This window comes from Gavialis gangeticus, unplaced genomic scaffold (genome assembly GCF_001723915.1).
Source record: "Gavialis gangeticus isolate Ggan-Ray unplaced genomic scaffold, GavGan_comp1, whole genome shotgun sequence".
NCBI lineage: Eukaryota > Metazoa > Chordata > Crocodylia > Gavialidae > Gavialis > Gavialis gangeticus.
The window spans coordinates 7879246-7895922 of NW_017729018.1; the positions used below are offsets into that span (position 1 = coordinate 7879246).

Below are 16677 nucleotides of genomic sequence, written 5' to 3' on the forward strand. Positions count from 1 at the left end.
TAAAAAAAACTCCTGTAGCCTCAATAACTAGGCAGAGAAACCTGGTTTCCATTTTTTTTTTTTTTACGTTCAGTTCAGAACACACACAACACAACACAACACAAACCTTTGGTGGAAAAATAAAGCTATGCCATGGTTTTTACGATACACGTACCAAGGCATTCTAGGAACTATTTTAACAGTTCAAGTTATAAACTTTTTGCCAAGTCTGCTTGCAACCTCCTTCCCCTCAAGTTAAGCTGCTCACCGACACTGGCATTAGAACAAAGATGGGCAATGCTGCTCTAAAAGGTACTGTAATGAGGCAAGGGTACAGATAAAATGATTGGAGAAGGATTGCGTCATAACTGAGTCTGGTTTTATTTCATCCTTCATTTGAGAGGCCCATGCGTGCAGGTTGAGAATGGGATGTCCTGAGGAGACCCAAAAAGAGTTCCACGTTTACTGTCGAAGAGAATTTTCTGTAGAGGTTGGAGTTTCTGCATCGGTGTAGAACCGGTCAATTTGGTCTTTGTACATCTTTGCTACAACAGGTCTTTTTAATTTCAGCGTTGGCCCTGTAAGGGGAAAAAAAAGAGAGCACAGAATTGTTGCTGCTTCTTGTTCTACATGCAACGCCATCTCCATTTGCACTTGTGGAAGCTTGGATTAAACTTGAGTCCATTGAGCCTAGAGCCTTGTTATACCATGCACACTGAGCTGTACAGCTGTTGATTAGTGGGAGCAGTCACACCCTTAGTCTAGAAACCTCTGGCTGTCCCCTACATGCAGAGCTGTGACTTGCCCCTGGAGGCCTGGTGAGCAGGGGTGGAACTAGGAGCTGTAACTGGAGTTGCCACTGGAGGGCTGGTGAGCTAGGGCAGGTTTCTATCCCTGCTCTACAGGCAGGGGTGAAAGGTTCTGGGATACTGGAGGACTTCAACTTGGGTAGCACATCTGTGGGGAGTGGCCACACCTTAATAGACCAGAAGCTAGTAGTGCCGCTCAGAGATATTCCTGCCCCAGAGTGATGCAACTCTGAGCTACATAATGAGTGCTTAAAACCAGATTAAGCTGTTAATGTGCAGACAGTTCAGGAGTTAAGAGCTCCAGGAGCTACCCAAAATTATATGTAACAAAGGTCCTGAAGCTCAGGTGATTGTGATCAAAAATGTTAGCCACTTCCAGGCACAAAGAACACTGCTGATGAAACAAAAACAGCAGCAATGCTGCCAACTCTTGTGCAGAGCTAGGGAGGAGAAAGCCAAGGCTTAAGTAGCCTGTGGTCACAATGGAGACTTACTTAAGTTCTTTCAGGGTGTCAACAGGCTACAGTTATTCCTGGCTTCTGGTGGACTGGTGCCTCCCTCCACCCATCCAAGCACCACAGCCCTCTGCACTGGAGCCCCAGACTACCACTCAGGGTCTCTGGGCAGAAGAGATACTGTATAGAGCATCTTCAGGCAGCTTCCTGCAATCCTCACATAACCCATTTCAGTCTCTTGGACTGCCAGAGCCTGTTACGGGAATCTAACCTAGAGAGACAGTGTGATACTAAAGCTTCAACTTCCTACCACAAACAATGCTGTGGGGTTAATTGTGCCAAGCAGAGGTTTTCAAACTGGGGATTCAAATAAGATTTATTTTACTCCTATTAAGTTGCAGTCTCATTAGTTAATTCAAACAGATTTGTAGCTAGATAGCCTTTATGGTAGAGTTCTTACTTCCTTTTCCTAGGGGGTATACTATGCATTACATTAAAATTAGTTATTTTACTTTTCCCCCCCCCCATGTTAGAGTGAAGGGTATCATTTCATCATCATTTACTATAGCATTAAACTCTGTTCATGTATGTTAAGCTAGATGTATGAAAATATTCATTGGAATTGAATCCTGCACAAATACTAAATGGCATGTGTCAAAACTCCAGTGCCTGTGATGACTTTGCAACCAGGTGCAGAAGAGGCAAACTGCTTGGGTCTCACACGATCAAGCCCACTATGCAGTATACATGACCTCGTGTCACATTAAGCTTGACCTCAAAGTTCAAGCATCTCCTATCCCATTTTTATTTTATCAAGAGAACTAAGCAACTGATAACTAACAGCAAGCTTGATAAAGATTAATGGATTCAGCAGGTTTTTAGGGATTATTTATGCCTGAACATGTTTGAAACACAAGTTGGATTTTGTTTAATCAGACAGAAAGCCACTCGGAGTAAAACATCATTTAAAAAAAAAAAAAAAGCAACCCTCTTCTCCCCCATCCCCGCGTGCACAAAAGAGCCCCCCCCCCCAAAAAAACCAAAAAACCAACCCTGCCATGCAGATTTCATAAAAAAAGTCATTGCTGCCCAGCTTCCTCACAAGAATCACCACCCATATCCAGCACAGGAGAGCAACTGTTGGTCTGTGCAAGACTACTTTATCACACATGACTACGGGGCAGCAAAGCGAGTGGGTTGGATAGTACCATCCAATTCTGAGAAGCTGGTTGCCCAATCTGTTCAATATCTACCAGTGTGGTCACAGTACACATCGTGAGAAGTTCTGCAGTGGCAGACTGTTTGAAAGAGTCCAGATCACTCACCTAGCTCTCCACCAGAGATAGAGAAGTCCTTTTCCAGAATGACCCACTTCTGCACCTTCTGTGCATTTGAAACTGCTCTTTCATTGACTGATGAAATTCCCTTCTGGATAGCTGCATAAATGGCTTTGTCTTTGCCACCTACAATCTCAGAGACTTTTGTTGCTTTGCTGCCTAGTTTGAGACAGTATTCTATAGCTTCTGGAGTGAGGTCATCCTCTGGTTCCCCAGTTTCTTCGTTTGCTTTGCACTACAGAAGAAGAAGTTAGAATGACTAAAGGGAATATTCCCGACGTAGTTTTGCATTGGAGCAAGTCTTAGGACCATGCATGAAGTTACTACGTTTTACCTCTTCTCTCCATGCTTCCCATCCATGCCCTTAAGTGGCCAAACTAAGCAGACAGCCAGAACCACCACTTAAACTCCCTAGCTCTACCAAGGTAACAGAAAAAAAAACTTCAAAACAATACTAGTAAAGACTGTTTTAAGAGCCAGGGGTTAAACAAAGCTGCACCTCATTACCACTGCAGAGATAATGAATTTGGAAGAACAGAATGGGGCAGGGAAGAAGGGAAAGCAGCAGGTTGTTTTTGAACCCAACTGCTTGCATGTCCTTCACTTTTCCAACTTCCCCCTATTTGCTGCACATGCATGGGCTTATATAGAAGTGACTGCACATCAAAAATCTTTAGGTCGTTGGCCAGAGGTGCCCAGCTTGCATCATGCATACCACATGGCACAGGCAGCCTCTGTGCATGGCATGCGATAGACTGGGGAGAAAGCAGACAGCTTAAAGTGGCAGACTGGGCGAGAAACAAGAGGCAAGGGGCAGCAGATCAGGCATTGGAGTGGCACTTAGGAAGGGCATAGGGCTGGTTATTTTGGCAGACATGCATGCCACAGAGGTTTGCCTCCACTCTGTCAGACAGGAAGGCAAGATCAGAGTTGGCAAAAGTCTGCAGTGTTACCTGTAAACAAGTTCCTCATAAGATTAGGTACAGTATGTCTAATAGTGGGATGCTGCCAAGAGTCTTTACATGTTGTGCAATGGCTCAAGGGTGTTGTAGGATCATACTGTGGGAATCGAAACTTTAAAAACTGACAGGGACAAACCCTTTAACTCAGGGGTGGGCAATTTTTTGGGCTGGAGGGCCACAACCAGGTTTGGTGAGCTGCTGAGGGCTGCATGTGCACACATGCTGGCGCTGCAGGGGATGCTCACTGTAAACAGCTCCTCCCACATGGCACTGTGGCAGGCCCCAGGCTGGGCTGCTTCCACCCAGCATCCCCTACAGCACCTGGGGGATGGAATCCAGCCCTGCAGGCTCTGGGCACTGCCTACAGGCAGAGGCTAGGGCCCAGCTGTGACTCAGCCAGGGCCTGTGGGGCCAGACCCCATCTCCCAGGCCACTGTGCACTGTTGGGTGGGACTGCTTCCAACTGGTAGCCCCTGTGGTGCCAGCGGAGGCTGGAGCCAGAGCCACTGCCTGCAAGCAGATGCTGGGGCCCCAGTATGGCTCACCTGGGGCCTGCCACAGTGCCAGCTCCTGCCTGTGGGCCAGATAGAAATTAATGAGCAGGCTGGATCCAGCCTCTGGGCTGTATTTTGCCCACCTTTTGTTTTAATTCAACCAGAACAGCTCTTCCTCTGGGGTAAAGGCAAACACATCCTGTTCTTTGGCTACTTAAACAACTAACTAAAAACAACCACTCTCCATACCTTCAGTGTTAGCAGCATAGAAAGGAACTTTGCTTTGTCTCCAACCAACATAGCATTACTAATTATGGGAATAGCCTCCTTCACAGCATCCTCAACTGGAACAGGAGGAATATTCTCACCTCCAGCAGTAATGATGAGCTCTGGAAGAAAGAAAAGAATAAAGCTGTGATCATTCACTACATTTCTCTTTTGTCAAGTGTTTTTTGTTTAGCCTGAACTTTAAGTGTAGATTTCAAACAGCCAAAAAAGGCCCCTCAAGTGTTGCAGCAGCACCCATCTCCAATAGACAACTTGAGATAGCTAGCATTTTAAAAAAACCCACCATGATTCAGCAAGACTATACAGGCAGCAAGGTGAACCCAGTTTAATTAGCACAGTGGTTGGTAGATATTTTAAACACAAATGAACAGAGGTAGCTTCTTTGAGTAGAGTTCTTCATTAACGTATTGCAGGGTTTGAGACTCAGCTGCACGATTTATCTGCCGTTTACATGGGAAGTACATGGGCTATGGTATAAAGCATGTACGTCAAGCATTCTCGTATAGAGATCGGATGCTCCTCTGGCTTACCCTGGTCCTAGGGAGGTGCCAGGAGGAATGGTAGGTTTGAGTTTGAGCTGTTGCTTGGGATCATGATCTGTGTGCATTGCCGAGCCTTCCCTTTAAAAGGCCTGTTCTTGGACCGTGAAGCTGCCACTCCCCAGGCAAGAAAGCAGCCTGTTTAACCTGCTCTTAGCAGAACTTGTGGTTGTGGCTGGCTCCAGACCTGGACAGGGGCCATGGAGGCAGATCTGTACCCAGCTGTACCAATACAGGGCTGCCTGTTTCTTCAACATACAAAACAAGCCCTGCCTTGTTCCTCTGAGCAAGGTAGACAGTTCCTGTCTTTGTTCTTTTGGACATCTCAGGTATGGCACTGGCAATGTCCCCTTGCTGCGCAGAGTGCCTCCCAAGTACTAGGAGCCAGACAAGAGCAGAGAGGAATTTAGATCTTAGTGACCTGGCTGCCTGCCTGCCTCGATCCCAACACAGAACAGAAGCAGAACAGGATTTTCCCCAACTTTCCAGAGCTTGTGCCAGACTGCAAAGCTGCATAGGACCTCTACAGGACACACTGGGCCACAGATGTAGTACACAGTTTGGGGTTTTTGCTTAAATTTAGTTTCCTGTTGTAACCCCAGCTTGTTTACCACGTGTCACACTATTAAGTTGCATTTACAAGCCACTTCCAGGAACAGCTATACTAGAAACCACTTTTGCTAGAAAAGTGAGATTGTCATAAGCTGCCTGACTAGAACAGTAGATTTAAAATGGGAACAGTTGTCTGGCTGGCAATCAAAATCTGATCGCCATGGTAAAACTGGCTCTCATCCCAATTTTGAAGGTCTTAACTTTTCCTACCCCTGTACCCCTTTGCAAAGGTTTCTCCTGTCATACTGTATGCCACACCAATGATAGCAGAACACCTTAAAGAAAGCAATACCAGTTGTAAGTACATATCTCAGGACTTATTGGAGTCACCTTCCCTTCAGACCTGTCATGGCTTGCACAGAGAGACTTGTGGTTAGCTTTCAAGATTCGACAGATCCTGTGTGATGAAACCCATGATGACATCCCAGTTAACTGTTCAGAGTGATACCTTTAATCCTTCCAGTGATGAAGAGGAATCCATCCTTATCATGTTTGCCAAGATCACCTGAGTGTAGCCAGCCTGCTTCATCAATTGCCTCTTTGGTTTTGTCTTCCATGTTCAAGTAGCCCATAAAGACATGCCTTCCTGAGAAACAGATCTCTCCATTGCCGTCACTATCCGGCTTGTAAATCATTGTCCTACAGCCTGTAATCTCCTTTCCACAGCTAAAACAGACAGAGTGTCTTTAATGTTTAGTAGCAAAAAAGTTGTTATTTGGAGACTCATATGTAAACGTAAACTTTCTGAAGTCTTGTTACACCTCCTCCAGCAAGGAGTTTATGTCCCCAAGTCCCTTCTTGTGTAATGCGATCTACAGAGGATTTGTTGTCAGTGTTTGGACACCTGGTGTTTTCAGGCTGCTGTTTGTGAACACCTGATGTTGAAGAGTCTGAACAGGTGCACTTGTTCTGTACAGTAGACACCACCTTGCGTTATCAGTCCCAAAGTAATAAGGAACCTAACCTGTACTAACATTTTCTGTAAGGCGGTACCACTGAAGGAGGGCCAGAATTGCTATTTGTTTGCCCATGGTTCCTGCTACTCCCACACAGTCATTCTTCACAAGCGTCTCCAAAACAAACTCACTAAGCTTAAACAGAGCTATTTTTCATAGGTAAGTGGCAAGTTTAACTGCATGGCTGATGCACAGACTCTCACTAATCCTGCTTTATTAATAGTTTGTGGATGCTGGCAGACTGAAGACGACGGTAGCTGTATTAGGATGCACCTTTATATCAGCTAATGAAATTACTTTTCTGTGCGGCATTAGTTTCTTTCCAAAGCCCAACTCAAGTTAAGAAATTTACCTAGAGATCCTGAATGCATGTGGGAGAGAGATCGTATGAGGCCCAGAGCTCTCACTCATGCCGTACAACTCATACACAGGAATGTTGAGACTCAAGAAAAACTCCACAGTCTCTTTAGTAATTGGAGCAGCCCCAGTGTAGCATTTTGTGCAGCGATCCAGTCCAAGAGCCTTGCGAACTTTTTTATACACCAGCTGTTTGGCTAAACGGAAGTTCACTGGGAGTTCATTAGACCTTTAAGAGAAGGATTTAAAAGATGCACAAGTTAGTCAAGACCCCTTGCTGGAAACTTTTTGATAAGCCAGACTTCTGCTTGAAAATAAAGATGTGTCAACTTTTACTACAGACTATTAGTTAAAAAGACTCATGCCTATAACATCTGACAGCACCAGGCATTTCAGAGATCATAATATACTGGTGTGAAAGAGCTGCATTTATTTTTACCCCTTCATCCTTTTCAGGTTGGTGTGTAATCCTACTTCTTTAGCCCATGCTGCCACTTTTCTTCTGAGCATAGAGGATTTTGAGCCCACAGATTTCATTTTTTCTTCCATTTTCTCCCAGACGCGTGGAACGCCCATAAAAGCAGTTGGTCTCACTTCCCGTAGTGTGTCTACTAAGGTCCCCTAGACAGAATGAGATTTTTAGGTGAGATGATTGTGGCTTAAGGTGTGTAGGGGGAGGACACAAATCAATGGATTGTTTATAGTTACCGTCTACTATCACATTTCTAACTTAAGCATCTCTATGTTGCAATTCCACTACACTGTTCCCCTCCCCTAAAAAAGGGAGGGTAAAGGCAGCTCTCTTCTGGGACCCCGGTGACTGATCTAGCCCTGAATCATCAGAACTGGAAACACTTGTTTCGTCAAGCAGGCAGAATCAAGATGGGGTTTTGGGCATTACACGTGTTTTGGTTTTCCAAAAGCTAGAAGTTTGTTTGTACTCCTCACCTAAGCTTCAGATTCACCTGTACCAACAGCACAAAGACAAGAATTGGATCTTGTTTGTCAGTACCAAAGTTTTCAGTCAGTCACAACATCTGGACAAGGCCTACAGGATATTCAAATCCAGTGCTCCAGCCAATTATTAGGAAGAAGGTGCATTATCCATCCTCCAAGACTACCTTAAAAGATCGCAGTAAGGTATTCTTTAGCTTACAGAGAGTGTGCTTAGTCACCTTATTCAGGTCCAGAAGCAAAACAGGAGGCCAGAGTTCCTCGTAAAGTCTATATTAAGAATCTGTAATGTTACCAAACCAAAGTACTTGTTATACTTGGATACAATACAAAAAGGGCGCCAGATTTTGGCTGCTGGATACAAACTAGCCTAATTTTTTCAGCTCTTGACATGATTTATTAGAGACTTTTAAGCATCAGCTTTGACACCAGCTTAAAAATGTGTTAGACTATAGAGTGTTTACCTTCAGTGCATCTGGTTGAGCAAAGAAAGTTTGTGCACCAAATTTTATTGGCAGCCAAATATCAATCATCTGAGCAGCAACGTGACTGAGGGGAAGGTAGCTGATCACCGTTTCCTGCTTTACTGTAGCTTCTGTCAACTGCACGTACTTCCCAGCTGCTAATGCAGTCCATGTTATCTACAACAGAAACATGGAGTTACTGTTAGTGACAATTGTTCTGAATGCATTTGCAAGGCACAGTAGAGAACAGCGGTTGTCGCTATCTAAATGCATATGCTTTGTATTTAATCCTTTTAGAAGTCATGTTTAAAAGAAAGTTTCAATTTTTAGTCTCTCTAGCTTATCTAAGGTAGGGTCTGGATCCACTAAGATCAGGCTGATTTCAGATAGTTCAACACCTGCTATTGAACATTAATAGTGGCTTTCCCTCATTTCCCCATTCTCACAGGGGACTGAATGTAGGTTGGGAAAGCTTTAAACAAACAAACACCCAAGAACACCCCCACCCCAAATCTTGTACATAAAGGCCAGGGGTTTTTCATTACAGGCTATTCCTGTATGACCTAGACAAGCTATTAAAATAGAGCTCTTGTCAGAATATTTTAGTGTCCACAGTTCAGCCGCCTCTGGCACTTAGCAGTGCATTTTGAGATCTCATAATGGATCTCTCGTGCTACCTTGAATTGAGATTTTTACTTGTCTGAAGGAATACTTACATTATCATGACTGAGCATAACTCCTTTTGGCTGCCCAGTTGTTCCTGAGGTATATATTAGCGTACAGCATTGGTTTGGTTTCTGCGAGGCAATAATATTATCGAGCTGGGTGTCTGGAACATCATTGCCAATGTTCATAAACTCACTCCACTATATTAAAAAAAAAAAGGAAGAGCTTAGTCAGGTTTTATACCATTTCTACATATAAAACTGAACTATGTCAGGAGGGGGAAGGGGCATTATTTGAAGATACTGGTTTTTTTAGATACTTCATATCCATATAAAAATCCAAGTGTCCTTACTTAATATATGCAGATTTTCCCATTAAGAATTTCCTTCCATTACAATATGGTTTTTAACAACTAGGACTTGAGATGTGGCACCAGCCCTGTAACTTTCTCTGTTGCCAGGGAAGTGGGGCCAGGAAACGTAAAAAGAGAAGATGCTTTGGGGAGCAGATGTCAGTGCTAAGGAAATGTCTTGCAGGACATGAGCAAGACAAACATTTACTAAGGGTATAGTGATATCTACGCGTATAATGGAGGTCCCGATTTATAATAGAACTTGGAGATTTCTTCAGAAACAGCACTGACTGGGAGAAGGTGGCCCTCCAGGAAGGTTTAGAAATAGCAGTCTCTCTTTTGCAATCATTTATGCAAGTGTAGAATAGGTGAAGTCTCACACGTCACATTATTCAGGTTCTCATTTTGAGATGTTTCCATCCATTTTGCATCTGTGTAAGCAATTATTGCAGTTCATCCTTTGAGATACCATAATGTCGGCAAAAAGCCCTTCGTTGAAGATGAAGGCCTCACAAGAACCAACCTTCCATGGTGATAAGTCGCAAGAGATTGTCATGGTACTGCTTAAGTTTCCAAAAGAGGCTTATGCCAGGAAGTGATCCAATATCTTGCAACCTGGAATGCTTCCACTAACTTCTCCACTTCAGCAAAGTGTGGGGAGCTGCATGTTCTCAAAGTGTTACAAACCTTCAGTTTGCTATGTTGCCAAATAGTACTCTTTGATAGAGGGAGTGAAGTGCCAAGTATGAATACTTCTTACAGTTACAGGGTTCCAGAACAGCAGATACTACTGAAGTGACCTCTTACAGTACGAGTCATAAAATCTGAATCCAGTTGTGGTTGAAAGCAGAGATACCAGTTCTGGCACACTGTAGTTTCATTGAGGAAGTGGTGTACACCAAGAAGTGCCGACTTACAAGAGAGAATTAATTACAGCCAGCTATTCAGTGTTCAACTAGTTCACTTAAATTGAATCTCATTACTTACAGTGTAGAGGTTTGGTCTTTTCTCCTTTAGCTCTTCATTATACACAACAATGGCTTTCAGAAGAGGGAGTTTGTGCTGAACCTGAAACAAAGTCAAATATTAAAATAAGCTGGTGTTTCCCCCCCACTTCTCTTCAGCCGGACACAAGCAAAAATACAAAAATTCCCAGTGTTAAAAGACATTTTCACAGAGTTGAAAAGGCAGCTCTCTACACATTGTTTATTAACAAATTTTGGACTAACAAAATGCTCCTGATATATTAACTACCTACTAGAAATGCCTCCCAACAGCTTAGAAAGCAGTTATCCAGACTGAAGCCCATTGCCAGATAACTAAATTAATCTTGGCTTGTGGCATTCCACAAACTTGAGCCGTGGCTATGCCTTGAAACCAAGTGTTCAAATTTCATTCCAACTAATGCCCGTCCAACGAGGAAATGCGCAGGTAAGGTTATTCAAGGTCATTTTTATTTTTTAGGTGCTAGTTGTCATATTTAAAGTTTGTAACCACCATGTCATTCTAATCCCAGTTCTGTCTCCCCATCCAATCACAGGACGATAACAGCTGCATGTTGGCTCTACTTCAGATTTTAGGTAAAACAGCCAAGCAAATAACCAGTAGCCTCTAAACATAACTGTAAAACAGTACTTACTTCTAGGATTTTCTGCAGCTGTTTCTGGTTCTCCACAACCAGGATATTAGCCCCACAGTTCTCTGCTACATACTGGCAGGCATCAGGGGAGTTTGTAGTATAGATGCCAACAGCAAAGCCACTATAATAAAAGTAGAGAGTTAAAGGGTAAACGAGCTGAAGTTCAGGCATCCAAGAGCTGGCCCAAAAGAGAATGCTCCATAAGCTACATCAAAAAGATTTCTGCTTTCATTGCCTTGCAACTCCAGCACTAGTGATATATTCTTGAAATTTAAAGCTGAAATTCTATTTACCAACACTGAGAGATGGTGTGAAGTGACAAAATATTAGATGGGCTAAGCTGAGATTCCATAAAAAGGTGTGGGCCCAAGTATTCCCCGTTCGTCCCCACCACCTCATCTGGGTGCACTGCGCAGCAAAAATGTTTTCAGACAAGCACATTATGATGAGAGACCTCTACAAGTGAACAAGACTACAGAAGGCATCTTCAATAACCAAGTTAAACCATATCTAGCTTTAGGTAAACTAGGTTTAGATTTAACTGTCTTAGTTACAAAAAGCAGTAACCGTCAAAACCTACTCTGACGTAGCAATTTAATTTGCAGTAACACTGAAGTCTAAGTTGGTTTCTTACCCTGCGAGGATAGCGCCGATGTCTGCAATGAACCACTCTGCAGAATTAAATCCCAGAATGCCCACACCATGGAAACGCTCCAAGCCCAACTGTGAACAAAAGAAGCTACAATTTTACTTCTCTTTAAAGAAAAACGTCACAAGCAAGTTAAGAATCTCAACAAGTCATCAGCAGAGGCAGCTGGCTCTGGGTACCTAGTGTCTGCCTAATCAATACCAAGAAAAGGAGGATCAAACCACTATACAAGAGGATTTAGATAGTAAAAAACGTCCTGAGACTTGCTACGAAACATGATTCATCAACAAGTGATCGCCTTGGTTTTGTTCTTCAGGACCTCAGCACTAAATATTGCAGCCCCCAAGTATCCTCCTACTTTTGCAATAGGCAGACACAATGCAAGTGCATGTTGCTAGGTCCACAAATAAAAGGCAGGAATGCATGGTCTAAGTGTCTTTTATTTAAATTTATTTTTTCAGGTTTCGGTCTCATGAAAATAGAGAGGATTTGATCCATCAGATAAAAAGAAAGAAAGAAAAGGCTTGGCCATACAGCTCACGTAAGGTGGCGTCAGGCAAGAATGTGTAATTTAGTGAGAAGTCTAAGCAGAGATTAAGTAGTTTTGCCAGGCTCTCATACAAGCAGCCTTGTCTTTACAGCTCACCTTTTAAGTTCTCTAATTCTGAAACTGCTTCCAAGGAGTGGCGAGAACACGAACTTTAGAGTGTGAGCATTGTTAAGGCAGCAGCCCTTCAGCTTGTATTACTTAAATCTTCCCCCCACCCAACATGGAGAAGAGTAAGGAGGAAGTGGAAGAACCATTCCTAGCTTTTGCTGAGAATCACCAGATGATCACATTGAGGCGTGGTTGGTAGGTTTTTGGCAGTTCTGCAATATTCTTGTGGGTAGATGAGGAAAGTAATTAGGCGAGATGTAATGAATTATGCCAGGTTTGTAGCTTAAGCTGAATCCTCCAAGGGATTTTTTCGTAGTAATGTTTCCTTATACAAAAGCCTATAATTTGAGGGTCTTACGCAGGCCTTTTCAGCGGTTGTCAGACTTCCAAAGTGAGAGTCCAGAGCAACTCTTAAGCTCATGCCAGATCAAGTCACTTGAATTCTTTAGCCCTAAAGAAAGAGAGTCCTCTTCCCACTCAGCTTGGCCAAATCGTAATACCTGTTGATGTACCAAGGGCAGAGTCACAGAAGAATCTTAGAAATGAAGGGCTGGAAGGAACCTCTAAACATCATAAGAGTCCAGCCCCCCTGCTCTGGGCAGGAGTACTGTTGAGATCAAATGATCCCAGCAAGGTGCCTGTCCAGTCTCCTCTTGAAGACTTCCAAGGTTGGAGACTGCACCACCTCTGTGGAAAGTCTGTTCCAGATTCTGGTCACACTTACCATAATGTTCTTCCTTACATCCAACCTGAAGCCATCTTCTAACAGTTTATGGCCATTGCTCCTTGTCCTCCCCTGGGGCACCCTAGTGAACAGTTTCTCAGCCCCCAATATTCACCCCTTACATACTTATAGAGCCACCAAGTCCCCCCTCAGTCTTCTCTTCCCCAGGCTGAAGAGTCCCAGATCCCTTAGTCTTTCCTCATAAGGTCTGTCCTCCAGGTCCTTAATCATTCTTGTGCTCCTTCTTTGGACCCTTTCAAGACTGTCCACTTCTTTTCTGAAGTGTAGCACCCAGAACTGGACACAGTATTCCAGCTGGGGTCTCACCAGCGCTGAGTAGAGAGGAACTGTCACTTAGCCCTGCTCACAATGCATCAGCTAATGCATCCCAGTACGCTATTAGCCATGTTGACTACAGCGTGACGCTGGCAGCTCATGTTCATCCTGTGATCAACCATAACCCTACTCCTACTTTGAAAGATTAAAAGGTAAAAGAAATGTGCAAATTCAAGATATAACCAGAGTACACACTTTCTAGTAGTCAATAACAGAGGTGGGCAGGCTGGCAAGTACAGCTTTGCAAAGGGAGAGATACCTTTATAAAGCTTTTTGCTGCCTTCCGACATTCAGTATAGTATTGCTTATAAGTGAACTTGATCCACTTGTCATTCTTCTTTGATGCAAGAGCAAAATAGTCGCCATAGTTTTTAACCGATTCCTGGAATAGCTCGTGAACAGTCTTTGGTGTTTCACTGCCAATGCCATGTTCATCCATCCTCAATTTGACCTCTCCATCCCTCTGTGTAGTCCATAGGCCAGAGGTAGGAGGCGGAGAGGCTGGCGCTTAAGAAGAAAAAAAGGTGTTAATGCAAGCCAAAACACTTTTAACCTGCCACTATGGCAATGCGCATTTTATAAAAGCAAGTGTCAGATCTGAGAACAAGTGCCAAGAATATCAGTCCAAAGTCTATGTTGTTCTTTACTTTGATACTATTCCATTTTAAGACTGAATTTGGAATGGATAAAACCTGGATGTGTTCAGACTACTACAGGTTTAGTTTTCATTCACTGCTCACTCCAACGTATTTCACTTGGTCTCCAAGGAGGGCAGCATCTTGAACTGTCCCCTACCCCCAAACTTGGCCTCTGCAGTAGTGACTGTAAGTGCTCTCCCAGAGAACTTTGGTGTGGGGAGTAAAATGTGTACTGTATTGCCAATCAAGCACAAAATGAATACCACTACATCCAAAGCTGAAATCCAACACAGTTTCTGAGCAGAGTGCCCTGCAATTTAAAGTTTCTGCTTCCATTTATAGAATACTGAAATTACCGGCTTCCAAGTTCCTGTAGAGATCAACTTATTAAACAACAATCCTATATAGATAGTTGTAATTATTTTTTTTTTTTTGCTCACCTTTGAACATGAACATCTCTTTCTGAAATTCGTCGGTCTCAGTCTCTTTAGTTTTTATGACACTGTGGTCTTCAACAATTCTGCAAGGCAACAGTAAGCTATTTAAACATGGACTATCTATATTGACCTAGCAGCATGCATATTCTTACCACATCCCCTCAACCCTCAGACATTCTTTTTAGAAAAAAATTCAGTTAAACTAAGCTCTGGCTGCCAGAGAGCCCCAAAATACTTACATTCCCAGCTTTCTAGATTTAAGTCTGCTTTGTTATTCATTTTACCAGTTGGGTCTTTAATGGAGGCCAACTTGAGGAGAGTCCCTGTCCCCAAGAGTTTACAATCTGAAATGTCTTTGTGGTCAAAAGAGTTCGACTACAGGACTGCCTGCATTCAGTTGAGAACAAGATTACCTGTACTTCAGTATACATGAACCAGCAGTGCTAGGCTTGGACGACTAAGAAAACCATCTAAAAATCTTTCTAATTTCACAACGTGGTAGAGCAGATGCCAGAAGCCAATGACCTCCATCAGCAGCAAGGGAGATGCAGGTCTGCTGCTCCTCTCCTGCTAGAGAAGCCAATGTAAAGACACTAAACACCAGCTGTTACCTTTCCTCCTTACTACCCAGAGTAGTGGCCAAACCAGTAACATCCCTAGGAGAATCCAGCTTCCCGCAGGAGATTGCGGCTTGAGCACAGGTTAATTCACAGCCTCCAATACTATTTTAGTACAACCTTTAATGTGCTTTTGCCATCCCTGGTTAATAATGTGATGCAACCATAGTACCAGATGCTTCAAAGGAAGGGTAAGAGGACTCCCTTGACAGACAAACCAGACCAGAGGGCCAATTTATGACCCTAAGCAGTTAGTGGCTGGCTTTTGCCTCTAAGCATGAAGTTTCCCAAGCATGTTGCACTCCCTTGTGTGTGGTCGTGGATATACATAGGATCCTAAACTCCATATGGCTGAGCTATTGATCTCAGTAATATCTTAAGCTTCCCCAGTAGCCTACCACCACAGATCTTTAATTACGCCATACTCCAATCCCCATCTTAATATCTTGGATTTTTTTGTTGCAGGTAGCTTTTAAGAGCCAGAACATTTGGGATCCTTACATTATGCAGCTGAATCATGTTAATCATTTAAGTAATGTTTGACCAATCTAGACTTGGACTGTAAACTCTTTGGAGTAGTAGGTAGTTCTGATTTAAAAAGCTTAATGCAAGACATGTAGGTGGGTCCTCTTCCTACAGGAAGATTACTTTTCTACTGTGGGTCTAAAGACCTTTAGTCAACACTGTCCCTTAAAGCTTTTGTAAGTGGGCAATGCAAGAACTCCATGCAATCCTTCTGGCTATAAATAGGAATGGAAAGGCTTATTGTTTTTCCTCTCCAAAATAGGTTTGTCAGATATTCACTCCCTTCCCTCATTACCCTGTTCTCATAATGTCCTGCCTTTGCTTGAATGGACTCACCAGAATGAGGGCTTCTCCAACAGTGAATTACAACTACGTGTTTAATGTCCTGCTTTCGTATTATTCACATGGATGGTGTTTCTCTATACTAGCATGCAGAATCAAATAACCTTTAAACGTTAAGGTGATATATGAGGTAGGGAAACTATGATTACTGTCCACCCCCAGGGAATTAAGCTTTTCTATCTTGCCTCCCACACAAGCTGTCCCTAGAATGTCACCTTAGGTCGTTATGCAGACAAACATTTCTTCATGTCTGTGCTGAACCTTCACTTTTCTTCATGACAGTTTAGGTGTGCACGTGGGAGGGGAGAAGGGGACAAGAGGAGATTCTTTGTGCCCTACTAAGCACCTGTCCACAGTTTTGGAGGGTTTTCCCCAAGTGTCTAATGCATAGAAATGAACCAATGTCAGTCTTCTAGAACTCACTAGACATTTATGACTTCACTAGCATCCAAATTCTACTTTATCCCCAATACCAGATGACTTTGTTGCACACACACAAGACTGCACTTGATGCCAATAGGCTCTGCTATTTCTATAGCAATCATTAGCAACATTGCAACAGACTCCTAACTTGATTCTAGCAAACATTTCTAGCAGCAGAGTTGGTCCCATGCAAATTTCTGTTCCTAATTCAGTCTCAATTCTGCTCCAAATCTACAGCTTCCTTCTTTTTGTACGAGAAGTAAAACGATCCATTTCCTGGAGAAATGCCGAGTGCCATTACGGGATGCTGTGTTCGTATTATTTCATAATTAGCAAGTTTGGTCATATGTAGGAATAACTACGTGCCGAATTGCACCAACAGGCCAGATGCGCTTTCATCCCTACTAAACCCATAGGAATGGAGGGGGCACAGCATACTGCAATTTTTTTTTTTTTTTTTTTTTT

At 43.2% G+C, this 16677-nt stretch overlaps 1 protein-coding gene across 4 annotated transcripts in view; it reads right to left on the bottom strand.

The window, feature by feature from the left end:
- Nucleotides 1–336: 336 nt before the first annotated feature.
- Nucleotides 337–16677, bottom strand: part of ACSBG2 (acyl-CoA synthetase bubblegum family member 2) — a 26181-nt gene continuing 9840 nt past the window's right edge. For all 4 annotated transcript variants that reach the window (XM_019513366.1, XM_019513367.1, XM_019513368.1 and 1 more), the window contains exons 3-15: nucleotides 14309–14388; nucleotides 13490–13737; nucleotides 11498–11586; nucleotides 10864–10984; nucleotides 10212–10292; nucleotides 8923–9072; nucleotides 8207–8383; nucleotides 7228–7409; nucleotides 6784–7017; nucleotides 5924–6141; nucleotides 4286–4425; nucleotides 2569–2815; nucleotides 337–557 (exon numbers count right to left, since the gene is read on the bottom strand). In XM_019513366.1, coding sequence (XP_019368911.1) covers nucleotides 442–557; nucleotides 2569–2815; nucleotides 4286–4425; nucleotides 5924–6141; nucleotides 6784–7017; nucleotides 7228–7409; nucleotides 8207–8383; nucleotides 8923–9072; nucleotides 10212–10292; nucleotides 10864–10984; nucleotides 11498–11586; nucleotides 13490–13737; nucleotides 14309–14388 — 2083 coding nt within the window. In that variant the 3' untranslated portion in view covers nucleotides 337–441. The remainder of the gene's footprint in view (nucleotides 558–2568; nucleotides 2816–4285; nucleotides 4426–5923; nucleotides 6142–6783; nucleotides 7018–7227; nucleotides 7410–8206; nucleotides 8384–8922; nucleotides 9073–10211; nucleotides 10293–10863; nucleotides 10985–11497; nucleotides 11587–13489; nucleotides 13738–14308; nucleotides 14389–16677) is intronic.